Source organism: Trachemys scripta, chromosome 8, assembly GCF_013100865.1.
Source record: "Trachemys scripta elegans isolate TJP31775 chromosome 8, CAS_Tse_1.0, whole genome shotgun sequence".
Classification (NCBI taxonomy): domain Eukaryota; kingdom Metazoa; phylum Chordata; order Testudines; family Emydidae; genus Trachemys; species Trachemys scripta.
In genome coordinates, this window is record NC_048305.1 from 99133905 (window position 1) to 99151465 (window position 17561).

Sequence of the window (17561 nt, forward strand, 5' to 3'; positions counted from 1 at the left end):
TCACAAATTTTCCTTTATTCAAAATAGCCACCATCTCCTATTAATGTCAGTGGGGCCGAGGCCAGCAAGATGGCCGCCATTTCCCTATGATCTATCTGCATGGGACGTGAGGCTGCCCTTTATAAAGTTAGCTGCTGCCCCCTATTGTTTTCAGTTGAACTGAAGCCAGGCCCATAGGCAAAATGGCTGCCACTCTATGGGTCTGGGTACTGGACAGGACGCAGTCAGGGACTGTGAGGAGCAACAGAGACACTGAAGGGTGGATGGGGAGAGTGTGGGGGAGCAGGAGCAGACTTTGGGAGCAGGAGATAAGGATGGGGAGGGGATTGTGGAGCATCTGGAGCAGGAGGAAGCAGGTACGGAGGTGCGGGAAAGGGGTAGAGTCAAGGAAGTGTTGCTTGAAGCAACAGGCTAAACCAATCCCATTGTTTTTACTGTGGCATTGTTGCTTATATGAATGATTGATATAAGTGTGATCAACTGTGGATTCTGTCTGCACCACTTCCGAATTGTGGATGATTTTATGAAATTGTATCATGGAAATCATTGTGGATGCCCCAGGAATTGAAGAAGAGCTCTGTGCAGTTCGAAAGCTTGTCCCTCTCACCGACAGAAATTGGTCCCATAACAAATATTACCTCGCCCACCTTATCTCTGTAATATCCTGGGACCCACATGGCTACAGCAACGCTGCATTAGCAGGGTTGTATCATGTCTCTGCCAGCCAGGCCAAAGACAATGGTGAGTGATCATCACACAAAGGATTGTGACACTGGATTTGCTCTAGCTGGGTGAAGACTTTTCCTCCATTTATCTGAAGGCGGAAGAGGAGTTTAGAAGTAATGGAAAGTTATCAGGTGGAGAACAAAAGAGTCAGATGTCCCCAGCAGGAGTCTATAAAGGGACTCTTGAGGTGAAGTGGAAATGGGGAGAGAGCTATCTTGCACCAGAGTAGGATGACGGAGGCTGCTGCAGGAGCAGGGTAGGCAATATGATAAAAGACCCTGACTGACTGACAGAACACAGATGATCTCCCAAGGGAGGTGAGCTAGTGAGGGACGCTGCATTTAGAGTGTTTTATTGTTTTGTATGATCTGTACTCTCCTGTGCTTTGTATGATTAAGGAGAAAAGAGCCTAAAATTGATAGATTGAACACAGTGGTGTGTGTGTGCAGAGGCGCTGACTCCATGGGTGCTCCGGGGTTGCAGGGGGAAAAAACGATGGGTGCTCAGCACCCACCGGCCGCCCCCCTCTCAGCTTTGCTGCCCCAGTGCCTCCTGCCCACCAGCGGGCCCCACAGATTAGCACCTCCTGGCTGCCACAATCAGCTGTTTCATGGCATGCGGGGGGGGGGGGGGGAGGGCGCAGCGCGTTTGGGGGATGGGGCGGAAATAGGTGGGAAGAGGCAGGGTAGGGGTTGAGCACCCCCTGGCACTTCTGAAAGTTGGTGTGTGTGTGTGTGTGTGTGTGTGTGAGAGAGAGAGAGAGAGAGAGAGAGAGAGAGAGAATGTAACTGGCTTCACAACTACTGCACACCCGTAAAGGAGTTAAATTGTAAACCAGAAGCTTTCCACCCATTGGGCGGAGTTCTGGTAGAGCGGTGTGTTTAAGTATTGACGGGTCAAGGCTGTGTTTAGAGGGATTAGGGTGGCTGGAAAGCAGGTTCCAACACTCAGAAGGGGGTGCCAGATGGAAGGTCTGCACCCTGAGAGTGTGCTTAGGGACCCCAAGATTTGGGCAGTGGTTGGACTCCGTTGACGCTCCAGATGCTTAACACATCCTGGGGATCTAGGGCAGCAGAAGCTTGGAGTCGCCTAGTGGGTGGCCATAAAGGGATGGTCTCTAGGATCTCTGACAGTAAGTTTTTGCATAAAAGTGTCATTATGGAATATTGCAAATACTTTCAATACTTATTTTTTAAAAATATTTAATTAAGGGTATTCTATAACTGTGCTCCTGAGGGGGCTGCCCACTGGATAGCTGCCCATTTATTTATTTTGATTAGTTATTTCATGCTTATTTGTGAATCCGTCATCTGTTCTTTTATTGCAGGACTACATAAACATGTGAGTTTACTCAAATGTAATGACTGAGCATATTTCTCTTCTGCTCTTGCATACTATGTACACAATACTCATTGTTGCTTAAGTCCGTCTCTTGACACATTCCTATTCAGCTAAACTGGGAGTTAATATTAAGGTCTTTAATGTGAATATCTGTAACTCATCAACCCGATAAAGTAATACAAGTTCTGTGTGTGAGTGTGAATCATGATGCATTAATTAGGTCAGTGGTACTCAAACTATTTACCATCCAGACCTTCTTTTTATCAAAGCAAATAAACTAGGATGGGAGAGAGTCAAGATAGGGGAACTGCCATCCATTTCCTATTACTATCTTAAGCCTTGTCTATGCTAAAGGGAAAAGTCGATCTAAGCTACACAATTTGAGTTACGTAAATAGTGCAACTCAAATCGACGTAGCTTAGGATGAGCCGATGTCCTGATTTTATAGGGACAGTCCTGATATTGGAGGCTTTTTTTTATATGGGCTCCTATTACCCTTCACCCCCGTCCCGATTTTTCACACTTGCTATCTGGTCACCCTAAGCTTAGATCTACTTACCACGGGGTCCACACCATGCAAGTGGAGTACAGGAGTCGATGGGAGAGCGATCTGCAGTCAGTTTAGCAGGCCTTCACTAGACCTGCCAAATTGAACGCCGATGCATCAATCACAGCATGGTAAGAGTACACAAGCCCTTAGGGTAAGTGGAGTCTCCATCTGAGCAGATGGAGAGGCATGCATTTTTGTGAGCATTAACGCTTGGGTTTTCAACCTGAAATGATCTCTCACACATTGGCAGAGAAGTAGAGTGGAATGAAAAAGTCAAGCAACAGACTATAAATCATGATTTGCTGGAGTTCTTAAAATCTCATGATTTTGGGGGGAGGGGGTCCGACTCATGATTTTTGATCTCTTGAGGTTGGCAATACTACATGTAGTTTACATTTCCTCCTATTAGTAGACAGAATGCAAGGAGAAGACAGGGTGGCAGCATGTAAAATTATATACCTGCTATTGGTGAGTTTGCATAGTTGAATCCTGTACAACTCTCTCCTGTTGCTGCACTTCATTCAGCTATTCACTTCCATATTCATTTATGTGCCTGTCTCTCCATTCGTCCACTCATTAGCTCTCACAAACGCTGCCCTTGTAATAAATATAAGTACAAATAGCTATTCATTATGGATTCAAAGCCAAACCACAATGAACAGCCAAATGTGGCTAATTCTGTTATTAATGAAATGTGGATTAGCACAAAATGTTTCTAAACTATTTCATGGAGTAAGACTTTTCTACTTTATTTTGTATGAGTTTGTGAGGGTTACTTAGTATCGGTATTGACCAGTAATACTGCTGATAAACAGTATTCTTTGAACTAGCTGATTGAATATAGGTTCTCTGTTTGAATGCATTTTCTTTAGTAATTTACTGGTGTTCTTTTGGTACTGCAGGGTAATTTCAAATTTCACTACAAAAAGAAAAATGAATAAATTGTAAGTTTAGCAAATTATTGCATATTAGCAGATAGTTTCTTTATTTACACAGTTTTCACTGTCTCTCTAATCCCATTTGTTATTTCAGTGAAGGGAACAAGGGAGAAGTGCTGAGTGAGTGAATGGTTGAAATGTAGGTCAATAACTCAAATGGACCAAGATCTCTTAGATTGAGATCAGATTGTCTGCCTGAATATTGGCAGAGGTATGCATGGCAGGAACAAATGTTAAATCTTCTCTTCTTGGGATTTAGCCAATACAGGTTACTGTGTTTTTGGAAATATATGGAAACCTTCGTGCGAGGGCTGCCTTTTGGACTAGTGAGCTCCTGAGATGGTGAAATCCAGAGGGAAGCGATTGTTAGGCTCTTGCTTATGAAACCTTCTCTTGTTACTGACAATCTCCCAGGTATCATCTCATCACTAATCTTCCTTTTTGGGAAGTAGGCAATTATGGCAACCCCTGGGCAGTGATGAGCTCCCCAAATCCTAAGAACCGGTTCCCTACCGGGTCCTCGGCGGCACTTTGGCGGCGGGGGGCCTTCACTCGCTCCGGGTTTTCGGCAGCAGGTACTTCACCCGGTGCAAGTGAAAACCCCACCCCACCCCGCCGCCGAAGACCCGGTAGGGAACCGCGTGGTGAGTAGAAGCCCCACGTACCTGTCTCCTCCACCACCCACCCATCCGACCCCAACCTATGTCCTGCCCCCCTCAGAACCCGCAACCCATCAGCCTCCCCCGCTCCTTGTCCCCGACCACCCCCTCGTGAGACCCCCCACCCTAACTGCCCCCCAGGACCCCTCCCCCTACTCAACTCGCCCCGCTCCCTGTCCCCTGACTGCGCCAACCCCATCCACCACCACCCCGACAGACCCCCGGAACTCCCACGCCTACCCAACCCCCCCCCGTTCCCCGTCCCCTGACCACCCCCCCCCAGAACCTCCGCCCCCTCCAACTGCTCCCTGCCCCTTATCCAGCCCCTCTTCCCAGCCCTGGCCCCCTTATCATGATGCTGTGTAAGGATGCCACGCGGCCGCTGGAGCTTGCAGCCCCACCCCCTTACCATGCCACTCAAAGCAGCAGGAGCTGCAGAGCTGCCCAGAGCGCTGACGCCGGCAGCGCGGTGCGCTGGGGCTCTGCGAGGGGGCAGGGAAGTGGGGGAGGGGCCGAGGGAGCCTCCCCAGCTGGGAGCTCAGGCAGGATGGTCCCGCGGGCCGGAGTTTGCTCACCTGCCCGCCCCTTTAGGAACTGGTTCTACACCAGCTTCTAAATTTAACAACCGGTTCCTGCGAACCGATGCGAACCGGCTCCAGCTCACCACTGCCCCTGGGCATAATTCTACAAAGTCTTCAGCACTCTCCGCTTCTATTGAAATTTGGGCAGGCTGCAAGGCGTCTGTTAGCACGCGTTTTCCCTGAGGGATTCTCTTAGGGAATTGAGGCTCTTTATTTTGAGGACAATCTTCTTGGTTGCGTTGGCTTCAATAGAGACAAATTCTGATATCCTTACTCACCATGAGTAGCACTTCATGACTAACCAGATCAATTAATCAGATCTCAGTTGCGTTAGGGTATGTCTACACTAAAGTTAAACACCCGTGGCTGGCCCATGTTAGCTGAGTCGTATCTCGGTCCATGAATTGCCATGATAGTTGCACTTCTCTGAGACCACACAAGTCACAAAGCCCAGAGTGAATCACATAAGAGTTGGAGAAAAGCCTTTTTCATTGAAGGGCTCAAGCTGCAGAATGCATTTCCAGAGTGGATGAATCTAGAGTCTGATTGCTTTTAGAGAACACTGCAAAACCTTCCTGTTGGATAGTGGTTCCACCATAATCAGAACAACACTCAACAGCTCTCCTTTCGCTACACACAAACAGCCAAGCAAAAAGCCCCTATCCCAAGGACAACATTCCATGCTTAAGGAATGGACCCCATGAGGTCCTGTGGCAACAGAAAAGTACCTAATCCATTTTACATAAAAGGCGCTCTCTGACACCACAGTGATGGGCAGCAATACAGTACTCCACAGTAGATGTAGCTACTCCATGTATAGTCCCATTGAAGTCAATAGGACTAGTCACAGAATGAGGAGATCTTCAATGGGAGTCAGAATCTGTCCTATTTTAGCTACACATCATAGAGTCATAGACTTTAAGGTCAAAAAGGACCATTATGATCGTCTAGTCTGACCTGCACAATGCAGGCCACAGAATCTCACCCACCCACTCCCGCAACAACCCCCTAACCTATTTCTGAGCCATTGAAGTCCTCAAATCATGGTTTAAAGACTTCAAGGTGCAGAGAATCCTCCAGCAAGTGGCCCGTGACCCATGCTGCAGAGGAAGGTGAAAACCCTCCAGGGCCTCTGCCAATCTTCCCTAGAGGAAAATTCCTTCCTGACCCCAAATATGGTGATCAGCTAAACCCTGAGCATGTGAGCAAGACTCACCAGCCAGACACCCAGGAAAGAATTCTCTGTAGTAACTCAGATCCCACCCCATCTAACATCCCATCACAAGCCATTGGGCATATTTACCGCTAATAGTCAAAGGTCAATTAATTAGGTTATCCCATCATACCATCCCCTTCATAAACTTATCTGGCTTCAAGACTAAGTTTGATATGTCTTTTGCCCCCAGTGCTCCCCTTTGGAAGGCTGTTCCAGAACTTCACTCCTCTGATGGTTAGAAACCTTCGTCTGGCCAGTTTATATCCATTTGTTCTTGTGTCCACATTGGTACTGAGCTTAAATAATTCCTCTCCCTCCCTGGTATTTATCCCTCTGATATATTTATAGAGAGCAATCATATCTCCCCTCAGTTTCTTTTGGTTAGGCTAAACAAGCTGAGCTCTTTGAGTCTCCTTTCATAAGACAGGTTTTCCATTTCTCGGATCATCCTAGTAGCCCTTCTCTGTATCTGTTCCAGTTTGAATTCATCCTTCTTAAACATGGGATACCAGAACTGCACACAGTATTCCAGATGAGGTCTCACCAGTGCCTTGTATAACGGTACTAACACCTCCTTATCTCTACTGGAAATACCTCACCTGATGCATCCCAAGACCGCATTAGCTTTATTCACGGCCATATCACATTGGCGACTCATAGTCATCCTGTGATCAACCAATACTCCGAGGTCCTTCTCCTCCTCTGTTACTTCCAACTGATGAGTCCCCATCTTATAACAAAAATTCTGGTTATTAATCCCTAAATGCATGATCTTTTACATTTCATCCTATTACTATTACTCCAGTTTACAAGGTCATCCAGATCTTCCTGTATGATATCCCGATCCTTCTCTGTACTGGCAATACCTCCCAGCTTTGTGTCAGTCACAGACTTTATTAGCACACTCCCACTTTTTGTGCCAAGTTCAGGAATAAAAAGATTAAGATTGGTCCCAAAACCGATCCCTGAGGAACTCCTCTAGTAACCTCCCTCCAGCCTGACAGTTCACCTTTCAGTATGACACATTGTCATGTGTCTTTAATCAGTTCCTTATCCACCTTTCAGTTTTCATATTGTTTCCCATCTTTTCCAATTTAACTAATAATTCCCCATGTGGAACCGTATCTGAAATCAAAGTAAATTAAATCTACTAATCTAAAAAATTTGTTACCTTCTCAAAGAAGGTGATCAGGTTGGTTTGGCATGATCTACCTTTTGTAAAACCATGTTGTATTTTGTCCCAATTACCATTGACCTCAATGTCCTTAACTACTTTCTCCTTTTTTTCCCAAGATCTTGCATACTACAGATATCAAACTAACAGGCCTGTAGTTACCCGGATCACGTTTTTGTCCTTTCTTAAAAATAGGAACTATTCTCCAGTCATACGGTACAACCCCTGAGTTTACAGATTCATTAAAAATTCTTGCTAATGGGCTTGCAATTTCATGTGCCAGTTCCTTTAATATTCTTGGATGAAGATTATCTGGGCCCCCCGATTTAGTCCCATTAAGCTGTTCGAGTTTGGCTTCTACCTCCAATGTGGTAATACACTTCTACCCCGATATAACGCGACCTGATATAACATGAATTCGGATATAACGTGGTAAAGCAGCGCTCTGGAGGGGGCGGGGCTGCGCACTCCGGCGGATCAAAGCAAGTTCAATATAATGCGGTTTCACCTATAACGCAGTAAGATTTTTTGGCTCCCGAGGACAGCGTTATATCAGGGTAAAGGTGTATCTACCTCCATATCCTCATTCCCATTTGTCATCCTGCCATTATCCCTAAGCATCTCAGCCTCATTAAAGACTGAGGCAAAGTAAGTAATAAGAAGACTAGCAGCACAGGGAGCTCCGAATGCTCTGGGAGACTGATCATTAGCAGCATTTTCTACCTGTTCTGTTTCATGGCTCTGCATTTCTGGCGTAATTTAAACATAAAAGGTGAGATGACAGTTGGTGGATGCAAGCTGGAGTGGAGGTGTGTTTGTGGCAGTATGGAAAGCCAGCTAAATGGTATAGTTTTTCAATGATTCCCCTTCTTGTTCAGAATGACCAGACTTGTTTTTTCTTTCCCATTAGGTTTAGGAAGAAATCGACTGTAGCTGATTCCTTTAACAACCTTGTGCATAGACAAAATCTCGAACACTTTACTGAAGGTAAGGTTCCATCTGGCTCATGTAATGGTATTTTTTTTTTCTGTGCCTTTCACTGATGGGAATATGCAGGGCTAACTTTACAGGTTCAATGGTGATGGTGGGTGTTGTTTGGGATCTTTTCAGACACTTACCACTGGATGCCTGTAGACTTTTGGGTGGAATTCAAGATGTTGGGTGTCACCTTTGGGAGAAATTGCCCCTCTCTGTGTGATATTGCCAAAGTGGGAATCAGTGGAGACTCTCGAACTGAAACAGCCTTGATTTAATTGAGAGGGACCCTCAAATCTTCTGCTTGAGCCTGTTAACCTCCAGACATCTTTTCTGCAAAGACAATCTTTTCTTTTATGCACTTGCGCATAGTGCAGGATGAGTCTTGGAGAGGTTTAGTGATGGGCAGGGTTTCTGCTCTTTTGGGACCAGGAGAGGCCTGGTCCTATGCTCCTATGAATGCATTTATTGAAAATGTATAAAATCTGAAATTTGCTAATCCCACTAGGCGTTGGTTCTCTGACATCAATTTCATTACACAGTGTAATTCCAATTACACGTAGCAAGGTTCAAGTTCTAGCTTTGTTTGCATCTGGGCAACTCAGTCCATGTAACTGTGTAATTGAATTTAAATGGTTATGTAATGCTCTATTAGATCTCTCTTTATTAAAAAACGACCATTTCCTTGATAATAAACACTGAATGTGTGCATACAGAGTACACTATAATAACTCATCAAGGGCATGACGCACAATTGGACTAAATGAGATAGGGTCATGTGATTAAAAAGCTTAGCACTATTGTGCAACATCTAGGAGGGAAATAATATTAAATTATTTTTGTCTCATGATCTTGTCCGTCACTTAGATTGTATTTGGTCATGGAAGCAAGAGTGTGTGTGTGTGTGTGTGTATTTCAGTCAGTGTAGACAGACCTTAATAATTTGCTGAACAGGATCTCATGACTGGGGGGGAGGGATAGCTCAGTGGTTTGAGCATGGGCCTGCTAAACCCAGGGTTGTGAGTTCAATCCTTGAGGGGGCCACTTGGGAATCTGGGGCAAAATCAGTACTTGGTCCTGCTAGTGAAGGCAGGGGGCTGGACTTGATGACCTTTCAAGGTCCCTTCCAGTTCTAGGAGATGGGATATCTCCATTATATTATATTATTACTACTATCAGAGGAATCAACTCTTAAGGATGGGAGGTGGAAAGTAATTACAGTATTGCCAGCCCTACATGTGTAAAAATCATGAGTTAAGTATCAAAAAATCATGAGATGGGCATAAAAATAATGAAATTTACTAAAGAATATTAATATTAGGATTCTTATTTGTCTTCTGGATGTGGAGTGGTTCACACATCTTTTCCCCAGCTCCTTTTTCTTTGTCCTTTCACACACACCCCACTCCACCCCCAAATGAAATGTCTTGCCTCCTGTGGCCCAGGGAGAAAAGGGCAGAGGAGAGGATATGATATGTTTGCAGCCTCTATCTTGCTGGCCCATGTTTGATGTTGCTGCAACCTCACAGCAATAGTGTTTAGCAGTGTAGCAGTTATAGCACTTTGTTCTCAAAGCACTACTTCTCACAACACCCCCGTGAGGTAGGTTGATGTCGTTATCCTTATTATACAGAGGGGGAAGCGGAGGCACAGAAACAAAATGATCAATCGAAGACTGGTTGTCTCAGATTCTAGTGAGTGCCCCTTCCTGGCCACCCGCTAGGGCTGCTGGGAGGGGAATCCAAACCTCTGCTGTGCTGTATCTCCTGGAGCCTCCCCCCTTAATCATGTAAAGCACGGGCAAGTATAGATCACACAAAATAATAAACATCTGAAACTGCAATATCCCTCACTTTCTATTTCATCCTTCCCTTGGGAGCCGTGGTTCTAGGAAGGCAGGCAGGGAGGGTGTCCCCTGCCTCCTGCCGGCTGTTACATGGGTGAGTGGTTGCTCCTGCCTGAACTGGAGAACATGGCTGGCCGCTAAGCAGACTAGCCTCTACCCTTTTAAAAACCTTCAGTGCCTTGTGTCAGGTGACACCTTTGCCAGTTCCCCACATGAGCCCAAACTCCTGTCTGATGACTTTGATGCCAAAGTGACTTGCCCCCTGCTAAACTAGTTTTCCTGGGCAGGGGATCATTCTTTTGTCTAATGTGAATAGATTTCCAATGATTGGGTATCCTCTATTGTTGTCCTTTTGCTACCAGCCTTCAGAATTTTCAACCCAACACGGAGGCAAACAGCATAGAGAAGGCAAAAGGCTGCATATTTAGAATGGAGTGTGCAGCCTGACATAAGCACACAGGGTTCATAATCTCATACAGAATTCATAAATCATACATATTCCCTATTCAGTACAGGAGTGTCAGAACCAGGATTAGAATTCAGGTGGGACAAAGCATAAGAATGGCCATACTGTGTCAGACCAAAGGTCCATCCAGCCCAGTATTCTGTCTACTGACAGTGACCAATGCCAGGTGTCCCAGAGGGAGTGAACCTAACAGGTAATGATCAAGTGATCTCTCTCCTGCCATCCATCTCCACCCTCTGACAAACAGAAGCTAGGGACACCATTACTTACCCATCCTAGCTAATAGCCATTAATGGACTTAACCTCAATGAATTTATCTAGTTCTCTTTTAAACGCTGTTCTAGTCCTAGCCTTCACAACCTCCTCAGGCAAGGAGTTCCACAGGTTGACTGTGCGCTGTGTGAAGAACTACTTCCTTTTATTTGTTTTTAAACCTGCTGCCCATTAATTTCATTTGATAGCCCATAGTTCTTATATTATGGGAACAAGTAAATAACTTTTCCTTATTCACTTTCTCCACACCACTCATGATTTTATATACCTCTATCATATCCCACCCTTAGTCTCCTCTTTTCCAAGCTGAAAAGTCCTAGCCTCTTTAATCTCTCCTCATTTGGGACCCATTCCAAACCCAAGCTTGCTTGTGCCATCTTGCCAAAGTGCCTCTCCTTGGCTTGGAAGTAACTCTTCTAGAGTGAGACAATAGACTGGTCTCCATGCCCATTTGGGTCCCCGTTCAGCAAAGCACTTAAATACATGCTTGACCTTCAGTATGTGACTTATCCCATCTCTATGCAGTATAGCTCTTTAGTTTAAATGCCTCGGTGGATAGGGATGGGATGATTTATATGCTTAAAATTAAGTACTTGCTTTGTTGAATAGAGCCTTCATCATTATTTCTCTGCTGAGACTGCTACAATTTCTGGTGATGATCATTGCATTCTAGACCCCGCTCTGCCAAGATCTGGGCTGAGACCCCCACCGAGCAGCCACTTGGTAATAATTTTGTGTCACTATCACTTGGGGTTAATTCAACAACCTGGAAGAAACAAAGTCTGATCAGATTTTCTTTTTGAGGTTTTCTCACCCTTTGCATTTATTGTATTCTGTTTTCCTATTTGGGGGTATAATACTACTACTTTAATTAATCTGTTGTCTGACTGTCTTTTCCCTCTCCCACCTCCACCCTTTCACACTAGAGGAAATTCATGCAGAAATTTGCTATGCTGAATGCTTGCTTCAGAGAGCGGCTCTCACATTCCTGCAGGTACAGTACCACCCATTATGGCTGTTTCATGAAAGCAGGAGGGAAACAGGAGGTTTTGGAAATCAATTGTATACAGATGGAGATCTTTGTGGGACATTTAAAGTGCACATTTTCATACACCCATGCAAGTGACCCAGGTCAAGTCTACTGGACCAAGTCTTTGGGCCCACATCCTCCAATGGTTCTCAAACTATTGTACTGGTGACCCCGTTCACATAGCAAGCCTCTGAGTGCGACCCCCCCCCCCTTATAAATTAAAAACACTTGTTTATATATTTAACACCATTATAAATGCAGGAGGCAAAGCGGGGGTCTGGGGTGGAGGCTGACCGCTCGCAACCCCCCCCCACTCCCGACCCCCTGAGGGGTCCCGACCCCCAGTTTGAGACCCCCCACTCCAGGGTATTTAGGCACCTAACTTCCATTGAAATTAGTAGGAATTAGGTGCCTAAGACGTGGGCCTTACTTCTTAGTCTCAGAGTGCTGTGGAGGCAGCTGCAGTCCGTGGGGGGGGGGGGGACACACTTTGCAGCTCTCTCTACCACCCCCTCTGCATGACGTAGGAGTGATGTTGATGTACTTGGAAAGGAGTTGTCCTCACATTCTTCGGCTGGGTGGAAGGTCACTTCAGTAAGCGTGGCCAGTGTGTGAATGGGGGTGGGATAGCATGGAAGAGAAACAAAGGTCATTGGAGTTGTAGCCTGCAGAGGAACTTGTTCCTCTGCTTCTCCCAAAATCCAATGAGTAATCAAAGGTCTGGTCTACACTGGGGGGGGAGAAGGGGGGAGGGGTCGATGTTAGATACGCAACTTCAGCTACGGGAATAGCGTAGCTGAAGTCGACGTATCTTATTTCGACTTACCTCGGGTCCTCATGGCGCGGGATTGACGGCCGCAGCTCCCCCGTCGACTCCGCTACCGCCGCTCGCCCTGGTGGAGTTCTGGAGTCGACGGGAGCATGTTCGGGGATCGATATATTGTGTCTAGATGAGACGCGATATATCGATCCCCGATAGATCGATTACTACCCGCCAATTCAGCGGGTAGTCTGGACGTACCCAAAGTAATGAATCTACATTAACAAGGTTGTTCGTTGTTGTTGTTCTTGAAGGGCTGTCACCCCTGGACGTTCCACTGATTGTTGTTACTAGTCAGTGCTGAATTGTGTTATGGGAGAAAAAGCGTTGCCTCTCTCTTTCTCCGTGTAGCTTCTGGTGTCTTCTGTTTAGAGTACAAAAGCTGGGCTTGCCCCAGGAGCTAACATCAGCAGCTGTCGGCTGAACTTCAGTCTGTGGTTAAAGCATGTGAATGAGAGTTTTAATTCTTAATTTCTATTCCTGACTCAGGGTAGTCTACACTGGCAATGCTAAACGTGGCTTGTGTAGTCACGGCAGAGCACTAGGAGAGAGCTCTTCTAGCGCTCTAAAAAACCGCCTCCACGAGAGGCGCAGCTCCCAGTGCTAGTGCACCATTGACACCGGCGCTTTACAGCGCTGAAACTTGCTGTGTTCAGGGGAATGTTTTTTCACACCCCTGAGCGAGAAAGTTGCAGCGCTGTAAAGTGCCAGTGTAGACAAGCCCTCCGTTGCATCTCATGGTGCGGTGGACAAGTCACTTAACCTCTCTGCCTCCCCATCTGTGAAGAGGAGATAATCATATTTACCAGCTTTGTAAACTGATTTGATATCTGTGGCTGAAAGGCACTACATAGTTCTGGTAGTGTTCTTAGTATCTTAGGAACGGGACATTTACGGCAGCGATGTTGGCCTTACCTGGTAATTTTCTTTTTAAAACCATTCATGCATAAGAGAAAGGGCATAACTTCTGCCTCCTACGCATAAAGAAGGCCCTGTTCATGTGCTTCCTCTTCTGACAACATGTCTGTACAGCATTGCTTAGGCTGGGATGCACAAGACATCATTCATTTTCTGTTTTAGCTTTTTAATTTTTCATGGAGGCAAGAACTAGTTTTAAAAATTAAATGAAGGTGCTTTACCTCTTATACTTACTAAGAGTTTTTAAAGTGGTTACTTTAGATGCTTACTGAAGATTACCAAAACACTGTAAAAAGCCACTTTGCCCTTTTCCCAGGAAGTACAAACTACAGTGAAAGCTTTGTTATCCGGTATGTTGGGGAGATGGGGGCTGCCAGTTAGCCAAAAATTAGTTAACTAAGAGTGGTACTTACCAATGGAGAGGAGGGAGTTTGGGTGCGGGAGGGGGCTCAGGGCTGGGAGTTGGGGCATGGGGTGTAGTTCTGGGAGAGAGTTTGGGTGCAGGCCAGGGCTCGGGGCAGGGAGTTGGGGCGTGGGAGGGGTTTCGGGGTGCCAGATGTGGGCGGCGCTCACCTTGGGCAGCTCCCTGCAAGCGGCGACATGTCTCTGCTGCTCCTAGGTGGATATGCGGCCAGGCAGTTCTGCGCACTGCCTCTGTCCACAGGCACCGCTCCTGCAGCTCCCATTGGCCGTGGTTCCCAGCCAATGTAAGCTGCGGAGCCAGCACTCAGGGCAGGGGCAGCGTATGGAGTCCCGTGGCCATTCCTCCACCTAGGAGCAGCAGGGACATGTCATCGCTTCTGGGGAACCACGAAGAGCCAGGTAGGGAGCCTGCCGGACCCGCGCCAACTGGACTTTGAATGGCCCGGTGTGCGGTGCTGACTGGAGCCACCAGGGTCCCTTTTCAACCAGGTGTTCCAGTTGAAAACCGGACACCTGGCAACCCTATGAAGATTTGTATTGGGAGATATCAGAAATGCCGGTTTCTAGAGCTTTCCAGTTGGTAAAGTGCCGGATAACACAGATTTTACTGAATTGACAGATCAAAGGCTTTTGGTTCATAGCATTTGTTTCTTTCTATGATAGAATATTCTATCTACTGAATTCAGGTGAAATACATAGAGCATGGATGCCACTCATCAACTGCTTTCTCAAATCCGCCTCAGGGTTTCCCTGGGAGATTGATATTCAGGCATCTCTTGTAGCATTGATTCTTTTCATTCTTAGCAATGACCTTTCTGAATTTCTGGGCTGAAACTGAAGTAAATGTCCTGTTTCTGAAACCTTCCCCCAGCCACTAAACAGAAAGCAGCCTTTAAACTAGTATGTATGCTGCCCTGTGGAACCCTCCAGTTGAATGATGGAAATAAACATTTGCTCTATGGAACAAAAGTAAACAGGGTCCCATTGTTCTGTAAGCATTTGCTGCACCATGATTTGGATTAAACTCTCTGGGGACATATTATCATACCAGGAGTGACTCTCTCATTTATACTGCACAGCTTCTCTCTCATCCATCGCTAATGGATAATGCCCCTCAGTGTGGAATTTGCAAGTGGTTCAGTGTTGTTGATGGAGGCTCTGGGACTAAGCGCTGCCCTTCAGCGCAGGCTAAAAGATTTTCTGCCCCCAGCAGCAGACCAAATTGGCAGTTCAGTTTCTTCTAGCCATTTTGTTTTCTAACTTTAATTTCTATTTATTTTTGTGCGGTAGTGACTTCATTTCAGCATCTAGCTCCTCTTTCCCTCTCCTGAGGTGAAGAATCTCTGGAGTATAGACGCTCTCACCCTCTGGTTTCTCTGGCACAGCACCTCTGAAGTGAGCTCCATCTGCCCTTCACTGCAGCAGCAAACACAGAGTCAAGTGTGTGAGTTGTTATAGGCAGCTTCTCAGGAGCCTCAGTGGGCCTGGTATACCCACTGACCCTTGTGCTGCCAGAACATGAGCTTTGAGTTGGAGAGACCTGTAGGACCTTGACCGCCTCCTGAAATCTCTACTCCCCTGTGGAAGACTCCATACCCATTCATGGACAATGTGCCAATTGGTACCCTGTCGAGAGAAATGGACCAATTCATAATATGCCAGCTGCTGGAAAGGATACATACCCACCGGTGGCTCAAAAATCGAGAAGAACTTTTTGAACCCAATGCAGAGAATTGCTCACCCATGGGTCAAAACTACTTGGCTCTGGCCATAATTTTCCTACCATGGTAAAGATTTGCAAAGATCCAAAACATCATTATATCATTCATTTCCTGGCAGTGGTCATCTCTAGTCAATTGGCACCAGCAATCCTACCTGTAGGAGATAAGTACTGGCTTCATCTCTGAATGAGATTTTTCAAAATGCACCCTCTAGATATTTCTTTAAGGACATGGAACCATTTACGGGGTACAATACAAAATTAGATGTCCTTCTCAGATCACCTTCGAAAGTCCATTTGTGGGCAGGTAAGTACAACCAACATGCTCAAGCAAGCCTCTCAAGGTGGAGTGCATACATGGATGACAAATTGTCAAAAATTTAGAATCCACATTCATTTAATTCACTTTGGTACACCACTGACAGAGTTGTCAGAATTAAAACATATACACATGACTGCATAGTTCAGACCAGTGGTCCATTTAATCCAGTATCTCATCTATAATTGTGGCCAGAACCAGCTGTTTCAAAAGAGGGTGCAAGAAACCACATTGTGGACAATTATGGTGCTCATAGGGGAAGTTTCCTGCTACCTCCCATGTAAATGTTTGTTTATGATTGAAGCATTAGTGTCTATATCCCTTTCAAAAATAAGGAGTAGCCAGGGGTCAAAGCTCCTCTGTCCAGGATATTATTTCCATTGCCACAGAGAAGAATCTGCTACCTTTCAAGACAGGTTGCATAAAGGATACAGAAAAGAGGGAAAGGGTCTCCCCATAGTCCTCCAATGACCCAAAGACACTCTGAACTTGACAGACAGCCCTGGAACCTCCATTGCACCTGCAGAAAACACCAGGCCTCTTTAAGCAGGGACTCCTTCATCCAGACCTGGACCACCTACAGTTACAGCCTGGGCATTGGAAGAGAGAGTGTAATTCAGCGGGGATTTTCCATTAGCCTCATTGAGAAATTTTGATATCCAGAGAGAACTCAACAAGGAAATTTCACTCCTTGATCTGGTCACATTACATTTCTGGTGTGAAGGGAAACAGAAAGCATTTTGGGAAACAGACTTTTTTTTTTTTTGTACAGTGCCCAGCACAATGGGGCCCAGGCCCAGATGTTGCCATAATACAAATAATAATCATAGAACTATAGGGATGGAAGGGATCTCGAAAGATCATCAAGTCAAGCCCCCTGTGCTGAGGCAGGACCAAGTAAAACTAGACCATCCCTGACCGGTGTTTGTCCAACCTGTACTTCAAAACCTCTGATGAAGGGGATTCTACAGTCTCCCTTGGAAGAATATTCCAGAGCTTACCTACCCCTACAGTCCTATTTTCACTGGATATGGAGAATAATTGATTGCTGTCCTCTTTGTAACAGCCCTTAATATATTTGAAAACTATTACCAGGTCCCTGCTCAGTCTTCTTTTCTCAGGACTAAACAGGTCTAGTTTATTAACCTTTCCTCATAGGTCAGGTTTTCTAAACCTTGTATCGTTGTTGCTCTCCTCTGGACTCTCTCAAATTTGTCCACATCTTTTCTAAAGTGTGGCACCCAGAATTAGGTTCAGTACTCCAGCTGAGGCCTCACCGGAGATGAGCTGAGCAAGACAACTATAAAATTCTGTTGATATTGGCTACACTAGTAGGGTTACCATACGTCCTCTTTTTCCCGGACATGTCCAGCTTTTCGGCACTCAAACCCCCGTCCGGGGGGAATTGCCAAAAAGCCGAACATGTCCGGGAAAATGGCGGCTCTGCTCCTCCCCTGACTCTTCGGCTCTGTTTAAGAGCTGAGCTGCCTGAGCGCTACCGGCTTCAGGCAGCCCCCATGCCTCCAGCCGGGCACTTCCCCTCCCAGGCTCCAGCGGCGCAGGGTCTGGAGGCATGGGGGCTGCCC

At 46.0% G+C, this 17561-nt stretch overlaps 1 protein-coding gene across 3 annotated transcripts in view; it reads left to right on the plus strand.

The window, feature by feature from the left end:
• Positions 1-17561, plus strand: part of TTC39A (tetratricopeptide repeat domain 39A) — a 79169-nt gene that overhangs the window by 26524 nt on the left and 35084 nt on the right. For all 3 annotated transcript variants that reach the window (XM_034780180.1, XM_034780178.1, XM_034780179.1), the window contains exons 4-5: positions 8096-8172; positions 11672-11739. In XM_034780180.1, the coding sequence (XP_034636071.1) occupies positions 8096-8172; positions 11672-11739 (145 nt within the window). The remainder of the gene's footprint in view (positions 1-8095; positions 8173-11671; positions 11740-17561) is intronic.